Source organism: Muscardinus avellanarius, assembly GCF_963383645.1.
Source record: "Muscardinus avellanarius genome assembly, chromosome: 3".
In the NCBI taxonomy this organism is placed as follows: Eukaryota; Metazoa; Chordata; class Mammalia; order Rodentia; family Gliridae; genus Muscardinus; species Muscardinus avellanarius.
Window position 1 is genome coordinate 27,581,300 of NC_137788.1, and position 25,665 is coordinate 27,606,964.

Genomic DNA, 25,665 nt, shown 5'->3' on the forward strand with positions numbered 1-25,665 from the left:
TGAGCTATCAGGAGGCATTTTATTTATTTATTTATTTATTTATTTATTTATTTATTTATTTATTTGGTGGTACTGGGGGTGGAACCCAGAGGCATTCTACTTCCGGGCTATACTCCCAGACCCATTTTATATTTTATTTGGAAACAGGGTCTCACTAAGTAGCTGAGAGCCTCACTAAGTGGCCGAGGCTGGCTTCAAAACTGTGCGATCCTCCTGCTTCAGCCTCCCAAGTGCGGGGTTTACAAGCGTGCTCCACCACGCTCGGCTCTCGGGAAGCATTTTAGACACACCATTTTGCAAACAAGAAACTCAGACTCCAGGTTAAGTGCTCGGTGTGTGCTTGCTTCAAAAGAGACAATTAGATCACAAGAGCCAGCTCGTTTCTCTTGTCAGGCATTGATCGGTCCCCCTATTCTCAGGAGCTCTTTGCAAACTTGAGTAGGGCCAGAAGGTCCCCACATACCTAGGCCCATACTTTTATACTCAACTGGTTCCACAGGTAGGTGTTTCCAGAGAAATACCTGGGTCTACCCCTTGGAGCCTCTGCGGAGAGGCTTGGCTGGCACCCAGAAAGCCTGCTGTGCATGCGGAACCACATCTCCGGCTCTTGGCTCACAGTGATGCCTCTGGCTTGCAGGCAGAATAAGCATTTTCCTCTCCTCACACCCTGTCATTACAAACCATGTAAGTCCCCCAGCACCCATGTTAAAACGAACAGATGTGGCTCTGTATTCTTAATGCATTATCTGCAATTAGCAGCAGTGGGCATGGAAGAACTCTGGGGCCCCTGGGGCTGCCCCTCGCAGATGCAGCTGCAAGCACATTTGTGTTCAAGAATCTGGCCGGCTCCTCTGCCCGAGCCACCCCGGCAAGTGCGGGAGGAAATTCCCAACTGCAGGACACCTCTCTACTCAGCCAGGGAGCAGCAAGGGGGCTGCTACGCCCAATCTGCAGCCACTCTCTGTGTCCTAAACATCCCAAAGGGATGACTTCTGCCTCCATGGGAGACCCCAAAGATACAGGTTTGAAGTCTTCTGTGTGGAATTACGCTTTGTGATATGTAGAGGAGCAAAGCCATGGTGCCCAGGGGTAGTATGAGAGGGCCTGGAGGGGGCCGAGGAGGCAGGGCTCAGGGGGCTCCCCTGCTCTGTCTCAAAAGTAGAATGCTAATTATTAGCATGTACTGGGCACTTGCTATGGATCAGGCCCCATTTTGAAATGCTTTCTAGCCAAATGTGGTACTGTACACCTGTACAGTACTTGGGAGGCTAAGACAGAAAGAAGGATTGCAGGTTGAAGCCAGCCTCAGCAACTTAGCCAGACCCCCAGCATCTCAGCGAGACCCTGTTTCAAGATAAAATAAAATTAAAAATAGCGCTGGAGGTATAGCTCAGAGGTAGAACTACTACTCTGGGTTCAATCCTAGAGAGAGAGAGAGAGAGAGAGAGAGAGAGAGAGAGAGAGAGGAGGAATTTCTAGGCATCATAATATTCAATAATAGGGGCAATGTCCACGCACCCCCTCGCCCCAGTGAAAGGCCACCAGGAATCCACCTGCAGTTGAGCAAGTTTGGCGTGTTGACTGTGGCAGTGACAGAAATGCATGTCAGCAGAACTGTGGGTGTCTTAGTGATAATGTGCGAGAAAGGATGCACTGCAGGACTGTGTGTGTCAGGGGGACCTGGGGAGGGACTGAGGAAGCAGAGTCGGGGCCTCGATTGAATGCTGCAATCTGCAATCCTAACTGCAACCGGATACTCTGCACACACCATCTAGAAGGCGGGCAGAATGAAGGGAGGCTGGAGTTGTGATTGGTTAAGAAGCAGCCATCAATCCCAGAAGTCAGAATTGGAGAGTGGGCCATTTCAGTCATTTTTAAATTTTGGAAAGGGTTCTTGTTTTTGTCTGAGTTCAGACCTGGTTTGGGAGTGGACTTGATTTTGTCTTATTGCATCATGGCAGTAGAGTGTCCTTGCCTGGTGTGGACACTCTGTGAATTATTCACGGTCACTGGAAGAGCCCTGAGGCCTAGAAGTAGGTGCAGGCCAGCTCCCAGCAATCCAGGGCCCGCAAACTGGGCTGGCTTCTGGCCGTCAAGGGGCTGCTGTTCTCTTTGTCTGTTTCTTGGGTCAGTTTAGAAAAATAAATTGAGGCTCAGAGAGATCAAGAACCATGCCCAAGTGGTCACAGCTGGGAAATGGTGCTGAGATCCCAGGCTCAACGAAAACTCTAGAGAGTAGCAAGAGCCATCAGGGGGCTGGCAGGGATGGACTGTGGCTGAGGATGTGATAAGAAAGGGGGTCGGGTTTGGAGTCAGACATCTCCACCTTAGGAATCTGTCCCTGCCACTTACCCGCCACCTGTCCTTGGGCGATTCTATGAACATCAGAGATTCAATTTCTTCTGGTGTACGATAGGAATACAAAAGAATTCTCCTTGGTTTTATTTTGAGAATAAAATGAGAAGATGTATTATGAAGCACCTAAACATAGATACTATTCTGAGCACTTACCATGTACCTGCCAGGCACGCAGGTTCTAAGTACCCCATGTCCACTAACTAGATTAACACGGCAACCCCGCAAGGCAGATTCTACTACAACCTCTGGCTTGAGAGTGAGAAGATGGAGGCACAGAGAAGGTAAGCAACTCATCTGAGGTCACACAGCTACTGAGTGGCTGAACTTGGACATGCTGGCTACAGCACGTGCCCACCTACACTCTGCTGCCTCTTATGGTGGCCCTGGGGCTCCTTCCCTTCCAAGCTGGTCTAAATCCTGGTCTTCCAGACTTCAGTCCCATTGTGATGGAGATTTAGTGCCTAGAATTCCCCAGGCCCCAGACTTGCGCTAGTGGATGGGTCTAAGTCGCTTGCTTGGCTCTGGTTCAGAGAGCATTCATTTCTTTTCAGAAGGTCAAAATGTTCCTGGCAGGATAGATAATATAGATTCAGGTTGCTGCGGTCAATAGATCAAAAAAAAAAAAAAAACCCACAGTATTGCCTTTTGGTACTTCCACTCCTTTCAGTAAGTACTAAAGTCAGAGCAAAACATTGGAAAATGCGTGAAAACTACAGAGGACGGGGATGACCTGACGTTACTGCTCAGCCCTCTTTTGGCAAGTGGCAGCTGAGAGGAAGTGGGTCAGACCTGGCTGGTCTGCTTGCATCCTGAGATGAACGGGGCTATCGAACGTGGCTGTGGTGCACCGCCCAAGGCTGACTCAGCAGTGTCTCCTCCACACTGTTGAGTGGGCTCATGGGTTGTTCACAAGTTCGGGGAGCATGGGAGGCCAGGGATCCTGGGCTCAGGGTTTCCAGGAACCAAGGTTCTTTCTGCCTCTGCTGTCCCCAGGTTTGGCTCCACCACCACAGGGGAGAGACGTAAGGCTGAAACTCACATCAAAATTCGCTCTGCTGTTTGATGCAATCCCAGACCATCAACTCTCAACCTCTTTGAGGCTCATCTGTTCTTAATTACATTTCCAAATCCCAAGGCATTACGACTCTGACAATTGGGGGAATTTAGCTACTTAGAGGATTCATAGTAATCACAGTAATCCTGGGTATTTACTGAGCTCCCTTTTGCAGGCTGAAAACCAGATCAACAATGCCGTGGTGGTGAGGACAGCCTAGAATTGCTCTCGAGTTCTCTTTGCAGAGCTCTAGGCTCTCTAGCCTGCATTATTCTGTTTAGCTTGAGGAGCCTGGATGAAAAATAGTTCTCTCCATCCCTTCCTGAGGGAGAGAAGAGAGAGGTTAAACCCAAGCAGAAAGTGCTCTTGGGTTGCTTGCTAACTTCTGGGGACTGTTCTCTTTGCTTCCCCAACCCACTGCCAAAGGGTAGGCTGCTGCAGCCCTGCTTGCACTTGCTGAGCTTGCTCCTCCCTAGAGCCCACTGATTGGACAAGGAGTGGCCACGTGACTGACGATCAGAGCCAATCAGATTCTTTCTCTTGATCTTTTGAGTAAGAGCTGTGGAAATAGAGTCCATCAGCTGAGTCCCTAGAACTAGTCAAGTAGCTCTGTGGAATCATGTGACTGGCGCACAAGCCCAGAGAGGGAGAAAAGCCCCACAGAGCATCTGAGAGTTGCTCTCCAGCACTTTCTGTCCCATGTATTTGTTCAATAAATCCTCTGATCCAAAGCCAGGAGCTATCCCAGGAGTCCATGGAAAGTAAGACATTGGAAAAAGCCCGAGAATCCTGCTTTGTTTTATTGGACACAACATACACCAATCTCCCAACCCATAGGGGACCAAGAATGAGGACCAGAAACCAGAGCTGTCGTCAAGCAGATGGGCCTCCTTCAGCAGGAACTAAAGCCACTGCCCCACAGGCTCTGTGTCTACACTTCCCACCTAATGGGGACAGGCGCTGCAGGCCTGGTAGAGTGGCACAGTGGCCATCCCAGAAACCCCTGCTGACTTTTATCAGAAGCCAACATGGGCCTCCCCAGAGCTGCCAGCCTGTTGGGTGCAGCCAACCCTGACCTCTCCAGCTTGAAGGAGAAGGACCACGCAAAGTCCCTGCAAGGAGCCATTGTTATGACACAGCGCAGCCATCTGCTCCCCCCATCGATCTGACAGCCGCAGACAGAGGCCTGGGGAGCACGATTCGACGAACAGCTCTCATTGATCAGTTCACCTGCGAGACAGCAGCCCCACTGTGTCTGAAAGACACCCAGGGAAGGTCGGAGCTGGAAGGGCATCTCAGGCAGGCCTCAGGACAGCACAGGATCGTCACCAATGGTAAAAGCAAGCCCCACAGACGCTACTGAGATGTGACCTTTCCAGACTTCAAACAAGGGATCCAAACAGCTCCCATTGTTTATGGAGCAGCCTTGAGGAGAAAGAAGGGACTGTGCTTTGTAGCCCTCTGTTTCCCACAGGGAGGAAGGCAAAGAGAATACGTATTTATGTGACTCTATTGGGCTGAATCATAGGCTCCTGGACTGAAAGGAAAAGCATGTTCTTACCACCAAGGTAGCAATATGTTGTCACTCAGCCAGAACCCCCACCATCCTTCCACCAAGGGCAGAGACAACAGCATTGGCTCGGCTGGGGCTTCTAAATGGAGTGCGTGAGACTGTGGCTACCAGGATGCCCCTTTTGTCCAGCCTCTGCTTAGCACAGTTGTCAGGTTGGTCTGTCCTGGCCCCATGCCAGGGAGTCTCCAGGGGCGAGTCATCAAGAGCCCCTTCCCTGCTTGTCAAATGGAGTTTGCTCCCTCTGGCCCCCATCTAAGGTGGCAAGGATTTAGCTCCCGGGGTGCTGCAACTTTGGTAGTTAACTCGCCACCTAGTTGTGGCCCATCTGCTTGACAGCTCTGGTCTCTGGTCCTCATTCTTGGTCCCCTGTGGGTTGGGAGATGGGTAGAACTCTTTTTGGGTGGCTGGGGCTTGGGTTCATTCTCTTGAGGTTTCAAATTTATCCTCCCCATTTCCCACAAGTGTCCCTGAGCTAAATTGGCACAGACACCCGAGTCATGCACCTGCCTGGTTTCCTTAGACTCTGCTTTCTGAAAGATGCCAGCCCAGGTGAGGGTAGATGTTAGCTTACTTCATTGGATGGTTGATACGGGGAGCAGTCTGTCTGTCTATGACTCCTGCTCTGACCAGCATCATCGTAACTTTGTAAGACTGAGCTTTACAGTGAAGAAAGAAATGGGTTTGAACTCTGCAAACAATACTGATTGATTGCATGGACTTCGGGAAGTTACCTAACCCCATTCTTCTGGGCCACATTTTCCTTACCCATATAAAGGGGATATTAGAACCTATTCAATACATCTGGTAAAAAGTAAATGAGAGAATAAATGGGATAATGGACATAACTCAGCACAGCACATCACACCTGAGGCTAATATGTAACATTCATTGAGGGCTTTCAATATGTGAAGTTCGGTGCAAAGTGCTTTGCAAGCACTGCCTTATTTAATCTGCACAATAATCCTGTGAGATCCTATTATCCCAGATTTTTAGATGAGAAATCGGAGGCTTGAAAGGTTAAATAAATTGCTCAAGGTCAACAGCTGGCTGGTGGATGAGCAGGCACTGGTTGTGACCTTGTGGAGACTGGAGATTATGATTTATGTAATTTACTGTCATCGTACAATGTCTATTATATAGTAGGCACTCAAAATGTGTGTTGAATGAATGTGCGGCTCCCAAGTAAGTGCCCTTTTGTATAATTGGGTTGAGTGCTCAGCTCTGCCAACGTATTTCTTTTATTTGTGTGTGTGTGGGGCGGTGACACTAAGCTGTTTTTTTTAATTTCTGCCAGTATTGGTGTTCTTATCCCTAGTATGGCTCTTACTGGATCTTTTATTTTATTATTATTATTATTATTATTATTATTATTATTATTATTGGTGGTGGTACTGGGGTTCCTGGAAGCCCTTCTACCTCCGGGCTACACTCCCAGACCTATTTTTTACATTTTCATTTTGGAAACAGGGTCTCCTAAGCCAGCGCGTGCAGCTGGCTTCGAACCTGTGCGATCCTCCTGTCTCTGCCTCCCAAGCGCGGGGATTACAAGTGTGCGCCACCACGCCCGGCTTACTGGATCTTTTAATAAATCAAACCTGGCATTTCAGTGAACACATTCCCACACCACCTACTCTTTAATCAGAGATTAAGAGATATGAACTCACAGATTCAGCACTTTGGACAGAGCTAGGATGTGTGTGTGTGTGTGCGTGTGTGTGTGTGTGTGTGTGTGCGCGCGCGCGCGCGCGCATGCGCTAATGTGAAATCAGTATTGGATTTACATGTTAAAGCTATTTACATTAAACGTGTGATCCACATATGGGAAAATACTGCACTCTGCACATCTAGCTTAGTTGTCCTGGCCATTTCTTCCTTTTTTTTAGTCTATGAGCTGAGGAAAGAGTCCCATAAAGATTTTATGAGTTCAAGAGAAACAGTACTGAAACAGAACGTATTTCAAAGGTGTCGCTCTGAAGCTGCGACATGTTGTTTAAAGAGGAAGAAAAGCTCATCTTGGTGGTATTCTTATACTTGAGTAAATCCCAAATATTGTAGAATATCCTGTTAATGCCCACTGGATGAACAGCTTCTTCCATTTGGTTAAAATCAACAATGTATAATGTTTTATCAGCGTCTCTGGGCCCATACTTGGAACCAGTGAGAAGCAACAAGAAGAATATGATCTTAAAGCAAATCTATAGTCCACTGAGATTCTATCTAACTTTAATTAGAATGTCAGTCCTCAAAAATACAAACAATAATTGCTGGCAAGGATGTATAGAAATAGAAACTCATCGACTGTTGGTGGGATTGTAAACCAGTACAATCGCTATGGAGGTCGATATAAAGATTCCTCAAAAGACTAGGAATAAGCTGGATGTGATGGTGCACGCTTATAATCCCAGCATTTGGGAGGCCGAGACAGGAGGATTGCCGTTCGCAGCCAACCTCAGCTACTTACTGAGGCTCTTTGCAACTCAGTGTTTCAAAAATAAAGAATAAAAAATAGGGCTGGAGGTGTAATTTGGAGGTAGAATGCCCCTGGGTTCCATCCCGAATACCACAACAAAAATAAAAATAAAAATAAAGGACTAGAAATAGAGCTGGGTGTGGTGGCGCATGCTTGCAATCCCAGTACTCGGGGGACTGAGACAGGAGGATCGCCATTCGCAGCCAGCCTCAGCTACTTAGTGAGATCCTCTGCAACTTAGTGAGACTCTGTCTAAAAATAAAGAAGAAAAAATAGCGCTGGGGTGTAGCTTGTAGGTGGAATGCTCCTGGGTTCTATCTCCAGCACCACAGATAAATAAATAAATAAATAAATAAATAAATAAATAAATAAATAACTAGAAATAGAACCGCTATATGACTGATATATACTACTACTATTCAGCATCTTTCCAAAAGAATTAAAGTCAGGATACTGTAGTGATATGTGCATCTCCATGTCCATAGCAGCACAATTCACAATAGCCAATTTATGAAAGCAACCTAGGTCTATAACAACAGAGGAATGAATAAAGAAAATGTGGTAGATACACACGATGGAATTTTACTCAGCCATCAAGAAGAACAGAAAGATGTCATTTGCAGGAAAATGAGCAGAAGGAGAGAATATCATGCCGAGAGAGAGCAGCCAGTCTTGGAAAGTCAAGGGCTGTACGTTTCTCTCAGATGGAAGCCAGGGAGAAAAGAGGCACATAAGGGACTTCAGATCATCGAAGGGAGAGACCAGCAGGAGAGTGGAGGGAGACGGGGAGGAAGGTGGGGAGGGGAAAAGGAGAACCGAGAAGGAAACAGTGCGAATAATGCGGTGTCCATACATGACGGCATCACTGCCCACGTGACTCACACGTGCGGGGACACAGGGGAGCATGGTGGCCTGGGGAGGAAGTGTGCCACGTGCGGTGTGCAGCTGTGTTTGTCTCACTCGGAACCTCACTGTGACATATACGTAGGGGGCATGCATGAAGAGCCAAATTAGGACCCTTTCCCCCATTTGCATTTAGACAAGAAGGCAGATAATGACCGCGCTGAGATTTTCATACTTGGGGAAAAAATGTATTCATGAGCTGGGCATGGTGACACATGCCTTGTAATCCCAGTAACTGAGAAGGCTGAGGCAGGAGGATGGCGGGTGTGAGGCATGCAAGTGGGAACTTAGGGAGAACCTATTTCAAAAGAAAAATTAAAGTAGGGCTGGGCATGTAGGTCAGTGGTAGAATGACCTTGCACTCAGTCCTCAATACCACACACACACACACACACACACACACACACACACACACACACACACTGCATTTGTGATACCCAGAATGGGCCACACACTGTGCTCAATGTGGCAAAGAAAACAAGGGACATTCTCTGCTGCCAGTGACCTCACTGGCTGCTGGGGAGAGACACGGGCCCATATGCAGCACACTAAGCTCTGAGACAAGGGTTATGAGAGAGACAGGTGCAAGAGCTTGCCAGCTGGGGACCCGTTTCAGGATCCTGTGGGGTGTCTACTGTCTTTTGTCTAACTGACAGACTCCTATTCATTCTTCAAGAACTCTAATCTGTGAATCTTTTCCTGACTCTCCAAGGCAGAATTATTCTACCCTCCTCCTGAGGTTCCCACAAAATCGTGGAAAAAGTGGAGATAGCAGGCATGAAAAATAAATAATTACTCTGGGTGTGGTGGTGCAGGCCTGTAATCCCAGTACTTGGGAGGCTGAGACAAGAGGATTGCAGGTTCAAGAACTCCTCAAGTAATAAGACTCTCATCAACCTAGCAAGATCCTTGTTTCAAAATAAAAATAGAATAGGGCTAGAGGTGTAGCTCAGAGGTAGAATGCCCCTGGGTTCAGTTTCCAGCATCACACACACACACACACCCACACACACACACACATATGTAATTATATATATGCGAAGTGTTCTGTAGGGCAGGAAGCAATTGACTGTTAAGGAGGAGGTGAAGATGCTTGACTTGGATCTCAGGAAACATGGAGAAGGTCATTCTGGATGGGGGAAGCAGAAAGGATAAAGACCTGATGGTATAAGCAGCCACGCATTTTCAGAATGCCAATAGCTTTGGGGTGGTGAAAGTGAGATGTGTGGGGTGTAGGGAGCTGGTGGTGATGGGAAGCGTGGCAGAGACGAAGGTGCTGAGTTAGCATGAGGTCATCTGCTGAGGGAGTTTTCTCTTCGCCCTGCAAGCAGTCAGAGGTACCAAAATGGATTTTAAGGGGCTGGCGGTATAGCTCAGTGGCAGAGCACATGCTCAGCATGCATAAGGCTCTGGGTTCCATCCCAGCACTACATGCAAAACAATACACTTTAACTTTTACTGATTTTTTTCTGTATCCAGAAAATAATATAGTTTGTTGTAAAACTTACAGGAGCTACAAAAGAACATAAAGAAAAAAATACTTCAATACTTCATTCAGGGCTAAGAATGTTGACATTATTCCTTGACTTATTTTCCTCTTTATGACTATTATATATGTGCACATGTAAAACTTTTAGTTTATAGTATATATTCAGTTTTGAGTGCTGATTTTTTTCACTTAATATCATGCATTCGGCATTTTCCAACTTCTTTGAGTACTCTTCGCAATTATAACTTTAATTTCCACATGTTTTATTAGCCATATGCTCTACTGTTTATTGAACCATTCATGGTGGACAGACTCAACTTTCTTTTCCCCTCTGTGATAAACAACACTGCGGTGAACATCCATGTACACTTCATTGACATGAACCTCTCACTGTTTTCTCAATATCAATTCTCAACAGTGCTATGCACATTTGACATTTTAATCATCACTGCAAAATTACCTTCCCAAGAGGCTGTGCCAATTTATAATCCCACCAACAGGGCACGAGGCTCAAAGAGGTTAAATGACTCACCTAAGATTAAACGGCTTGCGGAGTGGGCAGCTGGGAATCAAATGTGGGCACTGCATCCACAGGGCCATGGCAGAAGTCTGGTGGGGAGATGGAGAATGGGGTGGCTAGAGGTAATTGAGTCTGCAGGACTGAATTTGACTTGAGGGATGATGGACGGTCTAATGAGACAGCTTCAAAGGATGGCCTTCAGAAGACCACACCTGTAATTTCATCCCATCTCTATTGCTGCCTATGTCATGACTCTTTCCACTTGAGAGTGTGCAGATCAAAGAGAAATGGAGCATATCTACCGCCATCTCCACTGGTATGCCTTTGGAGTCTCAGGTGCTGGGGTGGCATTAGCGGGAAGGGCACATGAAAAATCTGTCTGCTCTTCTGAAATTTGGTTCAAGGAGAAGCCCTTCTCTGAAGCAGTCCACACTGGACATACCTTTCACTCAACCATAAAGAAAACTAGGGACTGGGGGTTGCAACTTTTTTTTCTCATAATTAAGAAAAGACTTGATGAAACATAAAAGATTCTGGTCCCCTAGCTGGCTCAATGCTCTTACTTTGAACTACTAGCCAACTTCATGGCCTCAGCTGCAATCACAGAAGACAAGGACCAACACAAGGAGTAGACGTGGGGAGCCGCTTGTCAAGACTCCCTGTCTTAACACCGCAGGTTTGATGGGGATTCAGATCACGTACTCCAGCCCACTCTGTAAATCCCCCAGTCTCCAACTAGTGTTTGTCCAGCTTCTACTTAACCTCCAGCGCTTTCCCCAGGAAGCTGTCCTCTCAGAGAAATCATCATGCTGAGCCACAATTTGACTTCTTCAGCTCCCCACTGGTCCAGTTCCTGCCAATTATCTAAACCTCCTTCCATAAGATGAACATTGAGTTATCTGAAAACCGGGGCCGTTTTCCTCGAGTAGGTGATATGTTGGTGTGTAAATGTCAGACAGACCTGGGGTTCCAATTTTGACTTTGCCAGTAACCAGCTGTGTGTCCTTGGGCAAGTTGTTCAATAACTCCAGGTCTCGGACCGTTCCTTGGATCAATCAGTGATGGTGCGTTGACCTCGCTGGAGAACAGTGAGGACCAAATGAAATGTCAATAACATGGTGAATGGTAGGTGGTGAATGGAGGTTGGGGCCCCTCACAAAAAATCTCTTCTTTTTCTTTTGTCTTTTAATATCAATACTGGGAATTGAACCCAGGGGCATACAACCATCCCATTTTATTTTACTTTATATAAAATAGCAAGCAAGTTGCTGAGGGCCTTGCTAAATTGCTGAGGCTGGCGGTGACCCTGCATTCCTACTAACTCAGCCTCCCAAGTGTGTACCACCAACAAGTATCTTTTTATAATCAGAATTTCTCAAAGGTGGTCTGTGACCTATGGCATCAAGATGACCTAGTGCAAGAGTTAGGATTTAGGATGTCCCCCTGGCCCTAAAGGAAACAAGGTAGCAATGTTGGAAGTGGAGCTTGGTTGTGATCTCATCAGCCGATAACCCACTGGATTTACTGGGTGGTAACCAAGGCAGGGAAGGTATGGCTGGAGAAGGTGGGTCCCCCGGGTGCTTGGGATTACATATGCTCTCCTGCTTCTGGACTCTGCGATGTGAGGAGCAAAGCCTTGTGCTCTCCTTTGCTGCTTCCCACTGTCCAGCCTGAGATCCATGGTCCCCAGTCTCACATGGATCAAACCCCAAATCTCCTAGAAAACTATGAGCAGATGAGTCTTCCTTTTTCTAAGTTATATGGTGGCCAGTTATTTGGATTACAGAAGTGAGACCGTTGACTAAGACACCGAGGATAAGTACTTTGAGTGGAGACTGGGTCATATTCCTAATCTACAAAGTCATCTTCTATGACAGTGGGGTCTAGAGACTTCTCTTGTTTATTTCAGAGCAGTATCCGGGGTGCAAAGAAGTTAAAAGGCTTTAACATGTATGGGGGCTCTCCAAGGGCTTCTTGGACACTGATCCCCTGACCTGGGGAATGGCTCCATTTTCGGGGCATCTTCCTCATTTTCTCACTCCCAGATGGACACCTTCCCTCCTCGTTATGAGCTTTGGCGCATAGCACTGGAAGGTACCAGGAAAGGCCCGTGTGGGTCAGGGCTTGAATTATTTCTGTACTTGTCAATAAAGATGGAAGGATAGACAGCCCTTGGGAGGGGTAGAAGTTGCTTGAAGCCAATCAAACCAGCTGGTATTCTGGTTTGATGGACGATGGAGACCTAGCATTTGCTCTGCACACTGGATGTCAGCATGGCCAACGATGGTCTCTCAGGAAGCCCCAACATGGCCCCGAGCACCCTCCTGTCCTCCTGTCCTCCTGTCTGCCTCTTGCTCTATTGTCTCCCATTGTCAGTTGGCTCCTTGTACCCACTTTTATGCTGATGGTTCCCAAATATCCACCTGCACGCCCTAATTTCCTCCAGACCTCCAATCCAGTCGTGGCATCGCTCTACCTTGGTGCCCTGTGGATTCTGCAGCGTAACATGCCCCCTCCCTCTGCTGCCTCCTGCCAGCCCAGCCATCAGCCACTCAAGCCGGGAGCCATGGCTGTTCCTTCTCGTCACTCCTCAGGTGCGGATCACTAACACAGATGTGCTCTTGTTACATTTTCTGAGGCTCTTAAGTCCTCACTCCCATTCTCCCCTGATATTATTTAATCCAGACCTGGTCCTGTCTCACCTGGGCAACCACAGCAGTGAGCAGCTCCTGTCTGAGCTGCAACGGTCCCTTCGCCCTGCTCTGTTCTCCAGCAGCAGCTCAGGTGTTTTCTCAAAAGTGCACATCTGGGCATGTCACTCCCCTGCTATGAACCTTTTAATGGCTCCCTATTGCCCACAGAATAAAATACAAACAATATGGCCTCTACCCATGTCTCTAAGCTCGCTCTGCTCTCAAATCTTCTAATTTTCAGTTACCTTCCCAGGCATAGAATCTAGGAGCTCCCCCTTCTTCCAGGACCCTGGCCTGACCAGTCCTCTTGAAGATCATCCTTTCTGATCTCTGCCTCTGCCTCTTTTCTTATTGTTTCTGCTCCCAATTCTACCCCTGTGTAAATTCAGCATGGATGGACAAGAGAAAGAGAAAAAGAACAACGATTATCATAATTATGTCCCACACCTGTGTACTCTCATTCACTTCTCATTTTCTATTCAATGTCTCATTTTAACTCTCACAATATTCTCATGGGACAGAGACAGAGGAAGAACTGAAGGCACAGAGAGGTTAGGTAACTGGCCCAAGGTCATGAAATGGTGTAAGTAGCACAGATGACTCTTAAGCCCAGAATGTCTGACGTCCAAGCCATATCAGAAAACAACATCTAAGAACATGCACAATTCAGGTCTATTTTCAACAGTCTATGCAGGAAAAGCTGCTCGGCCTGAACAGAAACCCCTTAAGATATACTATGCTCAAAACTCTAAGGGCCCAGCCTGGCTTAAGTGAAAGGCAGCGTTATCTACCGCGAGATGATTCGGACAACAATGAACTTAAAGCCCGGCTGCTACTGAAGAATATCTGCTTCTGAACTCAATTTGGTTCAGTCCAATCCAATTTAATCCAGTGCAGCTATCCAGTGCCCACCACACACCCTGTAAGGGCCGCTGTGAAAGGTCCCTCTGGGGAAGTCAGAAGGAGCCCAGGCAGGAAGTGGGGTGCTGGGAGCCAGGGTTCAAAGTGGGGATCTTGTGGGCAGCCCTGGAGCTTAGAAAAAATTACCAGTTCTTTTCCTAGTCCCTGGTCAGTTTTTTAATTAGCAGGTAATTAGAGTTGTGAATCCCGTGTCCATATTTCCCATAAGATATGTGAATACAGAAACCACCAGTTTGGTCTAATAAGCATTCTCAGACATGAGCCATCTGAAAAAAGATGGGACTGCTGAGTGGTGGAAGCCACGAGGTCTAGAGACAGGGAACACAGCTCTGAACTGCCCAGCGAGCCCCTCTGCACAGGGCGCTCGTGTTAACTTTTGGAGTCTCAGTTTCCTCATCTGTAAAAGGAGAGTTAGAACAATGTCTGCCTCATAAGATCACTAAAAGGGTCAAAAGATACAGTGCTTATAAAGTTCTTGGCAAGGCCTCAGTTCTTGAAAAGAGTAACCAAAGGGGTTATCTGATACCCCTTTTATTCTGGATCCATTAGCATGAAACAAATCATAACTCCAGCCCCTAATCTGATTGTTGACTCTTACTAAACGCCTCCCAAATACATGATTGAGTGCAATGTAGGACTTAGAAGTGGTAGCCAGCTGGAGGGCCCCACATGCTAAAGCAGGTTTGGATTCTAACCCATGGGTGGCAGGAGCCAGCAAAGGGTTTTCAGCAGAGTAATGGCATTGGCTGGGTATGGCCATCCGCAGGCTCTCACCGGGCCAGACTAGAATATGGACTCCAGGGAGCAACTCTGGAGGGCAGTAGAGGTGTTGCGACCGACCTTGGTGTTGCAGGTGTGAGAGCACCTGACTAAGTCAGTGGGACAGAAAAGGGGAAAATAGATGTTTAGCAGGTAGAACTGGAGACTTGGTAACCAAGAGACGGGAACAGGCAACAATCACCCTGCTCTGTGCAATGTCCATACAAGAAAGGACCCAGCTGGCGCATCTCGAGACAGAGCGATGGCCTCTCTAGAGCCCCTGGCCATGGTTTTCTTCGGGAATTCTGGGCTTGCTGATCTTTCTTTGCAGAGGTCTGGCCGTAGGGTTTGGGAGCAGCCGGCTCACAAACCGGGCCACGGCAGGCAGCCCAAGGGAGTTTCTTCCACATAAGAGGCCTCTGAGTTTACAGCTGGGGCCAGCAGGCAGCCTCGGGAAAGGGCTTCCCCCTTGGCAGGCAGGCCTCAGCTGAGGGACAGAAGTCATTCCTAATTGCAGCCTGTTTCTCGGGGGAAGTCTCCAAAGCTGGGTAGAAAATAAAAACCTCTGAAAGCAGCCCAAATAAAGGGAGGTGACTCCTGTTTGTAGCTCCGTCCTGCCAAGTGCCACCAGCAGCACATTTTCCCTCAGCAGAACTGTGGAAGGTATTAGTTGAGAAGAGAAACTGAGACCCAGAGAAGCTACATTTTAAAAATATGACTCATGGTGGCACACACCTGCAATCCCAATACTTGGGAGGCTAAGACAGGACGATTGCAGGCTTGAGGCTAGCCTCAGCAACTTGTTAAGACTCTCAGCAATTTAGCACAAGACCCTGATTCAAAACAAAAAATAAAAAGAAAGGGGTGGGGGTAGAGCTCAGAGGCAGAACACCCATGGGTTCGATCCTCAGAACCACGAAATGAAAGGAAATAAATAAAAACATGGCCCGGTTTTCACTAGAGGAAACTGAATCAAACTCAACCCAAACCCTGACTCCAAAGCCCCTTCTCTTCTTTCTATGACCTATTTCATAATGCTTACGTTTCCAGGTCCCACTTCTTAGACGTTCGCATCCTGACAGTGGCAGTGCAGAATGATCAAATGCTTTTAGAGAGCGATTTGGCAATGAGAATCAAGAGTCTTAAAAAATATCCATTCTGGGAATCACTCCTAAAGAAATAATCATAAATTCAGGGGAAAAAAAAAAGGCTTTGCACACACCAAAATGGTCTTTGGAGCACTATTTATAACACGAACAGCGAGAGACAGTCTTAATATCCACAGAAAAAGAAACTGGTTAAGTAAATCGTGATATATCCATGGAATGAAATATTTGAGAGCAAAGGTTTATAAAAACAGAGGAAATGTGTATGCTGTCAGTTTGAAATGATCAGGAAGCAAAGCCACACATGCCGTCATCCAGAGAGGGTGCTGGGAGCTTCTCAGACCACACGGTCATTTCCAGTGTGGCCGGTTTTCCATCTAGTCTCCATCAGCCCCTTCCAAATCATTCCAGAGTGAAAGGAAAATAATAATAACTTCATTTAATTTGGAAAATATATGACTTCTCAGTATTATCTAGAATGGGGATAAAAATGTCTCTAGATATTTTGCTGCTTTTATTGATCTGTCGTAGAGAATTTAGTAACAAGCGGTGCTTGCCTTTAAATTCCTCTTAGGCAGAAATCCTGGAGTGGCCAAACCTATTACTCCTCTTTTATACAGTTATGGAGGCAGTAGCTGGGTAAAAAGCCCAGAGCGAACAAAATAAAACAGAAAAAGATAAAAAAAAAAAAGCACACATATTGGAAAGGAAGAAACAAAATTATGTTACTTGTATCTAATAGGATTGTCCAACCCTGAAAATCTAAAATAATCAACTTTTAACTTATTTGAACTAATGAGTTTAGTAAGAAATATACAAAAATCAATAGCTTTCTTATTTACCAACAATAAACAATTAGAGAATGCAATGGCAAAATGGTCCTATTTGCAGTAACAAGAAAAAGTATGAAAACACCCAGAAATTGAGCGAGAGATTTACTAGACCCACATGCTAAAAACCATACAAGTTAAAGCATTCAACTGATCACTGAAAAAGACTCGGACATTGAGGCGCATCCAGAGTCCTGGAGAGAAAGACTCACTTTCATAAACATGTCGACTCTCCCCAAATTAATCTACAAATCCAGTAAAATTCCAACAAGAACCACAGTGGTATTTCTTTGGGAGAAAATCTGAAAAAAATTACTCTCAAACCCACCTAGAAAACTAAACGCACATGAATGAGAAAATGTTTAAAAAAGTAATAAGAAGGAGGAGATCTTTTTTTCCTGCTGAAAAACTATAACTACTATAGAACTATGGTAAAGTTAAAATGATATGCTCATGGCACAGAAATAGTAGACAAATCAACTGTAAGAGAATGCCCAGACAGCCACGGAGAGATGTGACCTTAGTGTGTGATAAAGGGCTATCTCAAATCAGAAAGGACAGATGTGAGAATAATTCAATAATCATCTGTAACTAAAATCTAGACCTATAGCTCAAACCTGGCGCAAAACTATGACTCAGACAGTTTAAAAAGTTAAGAAAAGGTAAAACTCTGAGCATTCTAGAAAAAAAGAGAAGACTAGTTTAATAATTATAACGTAAAGAGGTATTTCTCGACAAATCGCAGGAGTTTCATGCAATCCAACTGGGGGGCTGAGTGATTTTATCACATAAACATTTAAAATTTCTTCTACGAGGAAAAATAAAACAAGACTATATGACGAGTCACTGATGGATAGAATGTTTTACAATATATATTAATATTCAAAATATATAAAGAGCTCCTACAAATCAATAGGAAAGACACACACAGCCCAACGGAAAATGGAGTTCAGATAGAGAATTCAGAGAATAAAATAAAAATTTCCACAAACACATGAAGAGATTATCAGCTACGCGATTAGTTGTAGAAATCAAAAAAAGAATGAGATGGGTTTTTTTGTTCACTTCTCTGTTGAGAACAGGTCTCACTATATTGCCCAGGCTGGTCTTGAAATCCTGGGCTTCAGTGCTCCTCCTGCCTCAGTCTCCCAAGTGCGAGGACAATGGCAGTGCCTCTGTTCTCAGCTGAATGGGATGTTATTGTTCACCCACGGAGATGGGTAAAAATAACCAAAGTTTACTTCAGGAAGGAGTTAGGGAAGTAAGCCGGTCTCATACATAGTTGACGGAAACCTTAAAATGGCACATCCTTTTTGGAATACATTTTGGCAGAATCTAAATTTAAAAATAATGCATACTTTGACCCAGAAATTCCACTTTAAGGAAACTATCCTGTGACTGCTTCTATGCGCACCTGAGTTAAATGCACAATCGTGTTAACTGTAGCGTTGTTTGAAATGGCGAGAGAAGGCAGTATTTGGCGATTGGCAAAAACAATGGGACTGCTGTATGTTGACATAGAAAAAGACCTAACATGTAATTTAAAAACAAGCTGCAGAAGGACGCATTTGTGTTCAACTCCCATTCAGTGGGTGTGTGTGTAAACGCAGCAGTACACAGGTCTACGCAGCTATATACCGATTGTTAATAACATTGGTTTGTGGGGAGGACAATGGAGTTAGCATACATAGAACCTAAGATTTTTATTCTATCCTCTTGGGTTTTGCATTCTTCACAATGTGCATAAATTATTTTTTAAATAACAAAAGTGGATACACACCACACTCCACACACATGCGCACACGCACACACGTGCACGTACACACATATACATCCCATGAATAAGGCTTTTTAAGTTAAAAACAAAGTTGTACCTAGAAAAAGATGGAAGAAAACGCATCATAAATCTTCACGCATGCGAGCTTACCTAGTGTTTCTCTGTTTACTAAATTTTCTTTGATAATCATGCCTTACGTTTATAATGGATATAAAGAAAGCAAATCCTTTTATTCTTTTTAAATTCTGTTTCTTTTTTTGCTAGAAACCAATTTGGTGAAATAATTGCTCTTTCCCTCCCTGCAGAGGAGAGGCGGGTCGGGTGATTCTGAGGCAGGGAGTGAGGCTCCGCTTACGCGGGGCCTACGCTGACTCGAGCACGCGTGCGGGGCGTGAATAACCCAATGCAGTTAGGAACAAGAGCAAATGGGTCTCGTGAAAGGGCTCACGTAAGCTTGCTAAAAATGATTAATGGGGTGTTCCCAGCACAATGGTATGTGTGCCATAAACTGATGACGCTTTATTATGATTGTGAATGGATCATCAGGTTATCCATCCATCCAACCTCCACATCAGTAGAAACATCTGGGTTATGTCTCTGCCTGGGATAATCTGAATGGCTGAGGAAGGGAAAGGAATTCAAAGAGAGAACTAAAATTACTTAGAAAAAAGAAAGGTGGGGGGTGGTTCTTACTGAGCACATGCTGTATACCGTTTGTTTCCTAAGCACCATTCTGAGTATTATTGTGCCTCCCTTGTGGATGGGAATACTGAGTGATGTATCGCTGGCCAAGGCTGCCCAATGGTTGTCTGAGTCCAGGTCTGGGGCCTCCCAGGCAAAGAGTGTGAGCAGGCAAAGGAGGGAAGAGAAGCAGGAAGGAACTTCCACCCAAAAACTTTAGAAAAGAATGTGTCTAAACCTTGAGCCCCTTTCTTTCTCTCCAGGCTGAGTTCTGAAACATCTCATGGTGGTTCTAGAAACTGATGAAGGGAAAGCTGGGGCACGTCTAAATAAATCCCCGGGTGGGCGGTCCTGCTCATCTATGCGCGAGCTCTTTGTGACTTCACCTCCGGTGCCTACGACCCGGGAAAAAACGCGACTTCACTCAAGCACAGCCTGGAAAAATAAGCCTTCCAAAAATATTTGAATGTTGTTTGCAGATTCTCTCATGTTTCAGTAAATAATTGGTGTGTTTGTTTGTGTGTATGTGTGTTGTGTGTGTGTTTTACCTAAATCCATAGAACTTACCATTCTGTGACTTTACAAACCTGGCTTTACATCCCTAATTCCCAAATCTCAATGGCCAATTGCTAAGTAGCAGAGTGCCTTGCCCTTCCCCAGCATCTTCTGGTAATTGGTTCTGGGTCCTGAAGGCTGCATCCTCTTAGAAGGGCAGGAGACCACAAAAGACCCTCAGTCTGGGTCTATCCTTCCTCTTGCCCCGAGGGGTCTTCAGGGCTATTGTGTGATGCTGGGGGGATGGGGAGGGCCACAGCAATGGACTCCCTGAATGACAGCTTTGCCCTAGCCTCGTACCTGCTCTTCAGAGCCATCGTCTCCTCTGGAGGATTCCGTGGCTCATCAAGGAAGAAGGAGAGATGTTTATTCCCAGGGTCATGTGTAGTGCACCTGAGCCCCAGGGTCACGGCTCTGTCATTTCATCTCCACACCCCTTTCTACACCTTCACATCTGTAGCAGGTGCAGCTAGAGCCACACCCTGAATCCTTGGTCTTTAGGAGGGAGGCCTCACTGCCAGCTACCAGCATTTGTGTCCCTGCACCCAGGAGCTTTTTATCCCTAGGCCACTTTGCCCAGGCAGACAGCAGCCTAGAAGGGCTGCAGAGTTCATAAATAACCCTCCCCCAACCAGGAGCAGCACTCATTCAGTGACTTTCAGAGATTAGTACATCAATACCCCAGCTTCCTCATTCCCTAGGTGGGACAATTTTTTTTTTTTTTTTTTTTTTTTGGTGGTACTGGGATTCCTGGAAACCCTTCTACCTCTGGGCTATACTCCCAGACCCATTTTTATATTTTTTATTTGGAAACAGGGTCTCTTAAGCCAGCAAGGCTGGCTTCAAACCTGCGTGATCCTCCTGTCTCCACCTCCCAAACGCGGGGATTACAAGTATGCGCCACCACGCCCAGATAGGTGGGACAATTCTAAGACTGATGTCCTGCAGACCTCAGTTTCCAGAGTTTCCTGTGGGATTCTATCCCTCACCCCCACTGTGGGAGCTGTGGGATCACACAGGCTGCAGTGGCTGCTGGCCCTGTCTGGATAGCATCGTTCTCTATGAGTGTGTCCTGCACCTCCCACTAAACTATACACTGGAACCCTTGTCTCTGGTCTGCTTTTTGGAAACATACACCAGGACACAGCTTGATCAGGAGTAAGAGCTCCAGGAGCAGATGCATGACAGAGCAGCCCTGCTCTGAGGCTTCGGCCCGGGTGGGACATCCAGGTCACCTCCTGGGTCCTCATCTCTTGCAGGGCAAGTCTTCTCAGGAAAAAGCACCCCCATCTTCTGCAGAATCCCAGTCCTGTTCTCTCAAGAGTTCCAGGGAGACGAGCTGCCTTGGTCCGCTCAACCACATCATCAGCCTCGTGTCTCTGCACTCCACATTCACATCAGAAAAACGGGGTGATAGCTGCCCCCAGCTGGGGTTAACGGGATGGTAGGAATGATATCTATCTGTATATTGTGTGCCAGACACACTGCTTAGGGCTAATTTGAAATTCACAGCAGCCTTGACAGATACACATTATTATTCCCAACAGCTCTGTTTTAAAGCTAAAGAAATAGAGGACCAGAGAGGCTAAATTCCAGGTCCAAAACTTGGGCCTAAGCCCAGTCTGACTCTACAGCCCTCTAGGAAAACAGCCTCTCCTCATCAGCATCTAAGGCACTCCACACAGTGTGTGTGTGCGTGTGTCTGTCTGTGTGTGTGTCTGTGTGTGTGTGTCTGTGTGTGTGTGTGTCTGTGTGTGTGTCTGTGTGTGTGTGTCTGTCTGTGTGTGTGTCTGTGTGTGTGTCTGTGTGTGTGTCTGTGTGTGTGTCTGTGTGTGTCTGTGTGTGTGTCTGTGTGTGTCTGTGTGTGTGTCTGTCTGTGTGTGTATGTGTGTGTGGTATATGTGTGTGTCTGTGTGTGTCTCTGTGTGTGTCTGTGTGTGTGTGTCTGTGTGTGTGTCTGTCTGTGTGTGTCTCTATGTGTGTCTGTGTGTGTGTGTCTGTGTGTGTGTGTTAAAGACAAGAGAAGTGCATATTGGCCCTGTGTGGGGTACCAGGCAAAAGTGTGAGTCCTAGCAGGCGTGGGCCAATGGTGGGCCATGCGGGCTGAGAGCAGAATCTGGGTGGGAGTTGTAGAGCAGGTGAGGTGAGGTGAGAGAGGTTTAGGAGCTGGATGTTAAATTGATGGAATCTTAGGTAGGACCAGAGGTTGGCCGCCCCAGTCCCCGTCCCAGCAGCAGGGGCTGTGGAAGAAGGTTCAAGGCTGCTTTCTGAGCCTCTGGGGAGCTGTGGAGACTGGTGTGGGGAAATGACTTAGGTGGCCTTGGAAGAGAGGCACACCAATGAGTGTCCCTTCAGAAAGGTTTAGAAAGGGGGTGCTGCATCCCATTCCCATTTGGGTTCCCAGACACAGGCAGACTGTCTCCAGCCCCCAAGGGCTTGGAGGGTGGTGAATGTTGAATAACTTTGTGGCCAGATCTTCTGAGGCCATGAGACTGGGCGGTCTGAAGCTGTAGGGCACAGAGGTCCCGGGGTCTGACCCTCCTGCCATCTCCCCTCCCGGATGGGCCCGCTGCCACCTTGACCCCTTGACCCAACCCCCTGGTGAGCTCCTTTTCTCTCTCTCAACAGCTCCCACAAGTCCCTAGACCCCAGAGGCCAGGAGCTCCACGGGTCCCTAAAACCAAGCTGGGTTTGCTCTTGTTAAGTCACGGGATAAAGCACTTTACATATTAATCAGGTTAGGAATCTGAGAGCACATATCAGGGGATTGAAATATGTAGATTTTGATGATGAATTCACGCTCATCAGAAAACCAATGAATCATCCTAACTTCATTATCAGGAATTATTTGATGGGGGAATTGGCAGGGGGGAGTGGAGGGCCAGGCAGGGAGGCAGGGGGAGAGGATTTCTTGGTTCTCAGCCCAGACCTCATTCTCTTCCAGCGTGTTTTTACAGCAGGACAATCTGTTTCTGGGAAGCAGATCTGGGTCCTGCACGTGGCCACATCCTGGAGGCCTCTGTGAACCCCGAGGAAAAGACCAGGGGAGGCCACACCTGAGGCCCAGAGAAAACTGGGTAGAGGCATGAAGAACCCTCCGATCACAATCACCCTGGGCGTCACTCCTGTAATACTAAGTCCCTGGGTGACTTGGGTAAATCAATGCCACCTGCCTGTGCCTCCGTTTACAAATCTGGAGAATGAAGAAGATGGTTATCAAGCAATAAAACTTCTGGGGCTGGAGCCGAGGAGTGGGGTTAGAACCCCTGAGTTGTAGGCTCCCTGCGTGCTGGGCACCGTTAGGTGCAGGGCCCAGCTGAGAAGACACACTTTGAAGAGTGGAAAGAGGTGCTTGTCATCTTAAATAGGTGCTCAGGGAAGGCCTTGCTGAGGCACCTCAGAGGTCAGAAGATGACCTCAGAAGTGACAGCTGCAAGAGGTGAGGGCACAAGTCCTAGGAACACATAGGGAGGGAGAAGGCTTTCAGCTGGAGGGAACAGCATGCCTGGTGTCTAAGAAATAGCCAGGGGCTGCAGGAATCAGTAAGAGAGTGAGAGAGGGGGTCAGGGCCCAGGGATGGCAGAAGGCTCGGGGTCAGAGGTCAAAGTGATACTGAAAGACGGCGAGAAGAAGAAGAACCACGGGTCAAAGCGGATCCTCGATGAGGTCAGCTGAGGCGCAAGACGCAAGCAACTAGAAGCAGGACGGGAGCCTGGCGCCAGGTAGGTTTCTGTGGACGCAGACCCTGCGGGCGCTGCTCTGGTCTCCTCAGTGCGGGAACACCTCAGATGCCATGGAGATTGGTCTGTCTGACTTGAAGGGCTTGGGTTTCCTCTGTCACTCACTTGCTCAGTGATCCCGGGACTCAGTTTCCTCATCTATGGAATGAGGCAGTTGGAAAACACATTCTCTACAGAACTTGCTGGGATGCCGTTATTTCTCCAGGTCTTCTCTTCCGCTGGATGAACTGAGCTTCAGCTGCCTTATTTAGGAGTGCAAATATAAACCTGCGGATGTGCACTGTGCCTGTCTACACCGTAGGGACAGGAGGCCCAAGCTAGGGCACACCTCTCCCCACCAGGCACAACTTCCTTTGAGGGCACACCTCTCCCCACCAGGCACTGCTTCCTTTGGGAGCCACTGAGGACACCCCGGGTGATGTAGCACCTGGAGGCTGAGCCTCCGCTATACTTTAAACTTGTCCACATCCCCACCTAGGACAAAGTGAGTGAATTCACTCCAGGTGGAGTGCGGGAACAGCTCTCTCCAGGACACCTCACAGAGCCTCCTGGAGAAACATGCCAAATGAGGTGACTCCGGCTTGACAAGAGGTGTGACTATTCACTGTCTGGGGGCAGGTGCATTTATAGTTATCTCATTTAAGCTTCCCACAGGCTCTTTGGAAGAGGGGTTCCCTCTCATCCCTTAGATGAGTAAGCCCAAGTTCAGAAGTCAGCTAGCCCAAGGCCACGAAGGTTCTTAGGCTTGCTCCCTTCCTTCTTTCCTCCCTTCCTTCCTTCCTTTCTTTCCAGAGTTTGAGATCAGCTCAGGGCCTCATACCTGCAAAGCAAGTGCTCTACCACTGAGCTACACCTCAGGCCCCAGCCGCTTTCCTATAGTTCATCCATTTACTCTCAATCCTTACCCAAGCCCTGGGAGATAGATTTGCAAAGAAGGAAACTGAGCTCAGAGAGGTACAGCAACTTGCCCAAGCTCACACAGACTGCACACGGCAGAGCCGGCATTTCCTGCCTGCCCACAGCATCGGGTTGCTTAAAAAAATGCCATTTCCCGCTCAGTCCTGATCAAACATCCCTCTTCCCACAGTCCCCCTCTGAGCTGCGGCTCTTGCTGAAGGGATACAGTGGAGTCATTACCGGACTGCGAAGAGATAAAGCATTGCAAATTGAATGAGAAAATCTATTTTCACATCCTGATGAAGACGTAACTGGCCCTGTAAGAAGGGAATTGTTCTGGAGAAACTCACAGCCCCCTTTAAAAAAAAAAAAAAAAACTTGGAGTTATAGCTTTAGAAAAATAAGAGCAGCTGACTATCACAGATAAAAATGCCCTTTTGCCTAATTGGATCTTTAATAAGGAATCCTAATTAATTCCCCTGAATAGAGAAGTTTTCCTCTGGTGTTATCGCAGCCCCTGCGCTGATGGGGCTGGTTATTTCCAGATACAGAATAATGAATCCTTTCCAGCCGGGCCAGGAGTCGCCAGAGACTTGTCAACTTCCTTGTGAAGGTAATTACTTGCTGAGGCACCAGGGGGAGGTGGAGCTGGGGAAGGGGCTGGGGTGGGTAACCATAAGCCGAGGGGTCCAGGGACCCTCAGGGGCACTCAGGAGGGCACAGCCTCAACAAGGGGGGGTGCAGAAGGTTGGTGCAGGAAGGGCAGAGGCCGGGTGAGCGTCAGGGATGTCATCCCCAACTCAGAGCAAGGCATGAGGGACACCTGGGCTCCGTGCAAAGCATCACTGGATGGAGCCTGACAGATCCCAATAATTGTGTGAGGCAATCGGGCTGCAGACACCAGTCGGGAGCAGGCCTGCCTGCGACTCTTCTGGCTGGGGCAAAGGCTGGGCTGTCATTGCCTGGGGACTCTGGTGGCACCATGAAGACAACACTAAATGAAGCAGGTTATCTGGACAACTCAGGCCGCAGACCAGCAATAAAAAAGGACGTGGTTAAATGACACCGGCCATTTGTCTACATTGACAGGGCTCTCCTGAAAGGGGCAGGCTGGTGGCAGGCTGTCCCCAGCTGGCTGGCTGGGGAGGCATCCAGGGAGCTGGCAGCAGGTAGCCCCGAAGCCTCGAGGAGGCCTGATGCTACCACCAAGGGGCACAACAGCAAAACAGCAGCAGGACGAAGGAGCTGGCCCAGAGTGGAGGCCACAGCAAGAGGCCTCCCCGGGGTTCCCAGGAGACACACAAGTTCTCCCACCCCCGAGATCCAGGGTGGCAGAAAG

At 47.4% G+C, this 25,665-nt stretch overlaps 2 protein-coding genes across 2 annotated transcripts in view; one reads left to right on the forward strand and one right to left on the reverse strand.

Annotated features, from left to right (window-relative positions):
- HMGB4 (high mobility group box 4) overlaps positions 1–22,749 on the forward strand; it is a gene marked incomplete at both ends in the record, with an annotated part of 32,516 nt that extends 9,767 nt beyond the window's left edge. The window contains 3 exons of the mRNA XM_080692690.1: positions 4,497–4,746; positions 12,827–12,961; positions 22,673–22,749. Of these exons, the coding sequence (XP_080548816.1) occupies positions 4,497–4,746; positions 12,827–12,961; positions 22,673–22,749 (462 nt within the window). The remainder of the gene's footprint in view (positions 1–4,496; positions 4,747–12,826; positions 12,962–22,672) is intronic.
- CSMD2 (CUB and Sushi multiple domains 2) overlaps positions 1–25,665 on the reverse strand; it is a gene marked incomplete at both ends in the record, with an annotated part of 613,548 nt that overhangs the window by 349,093 nt on the left and 238,790 nt on the right.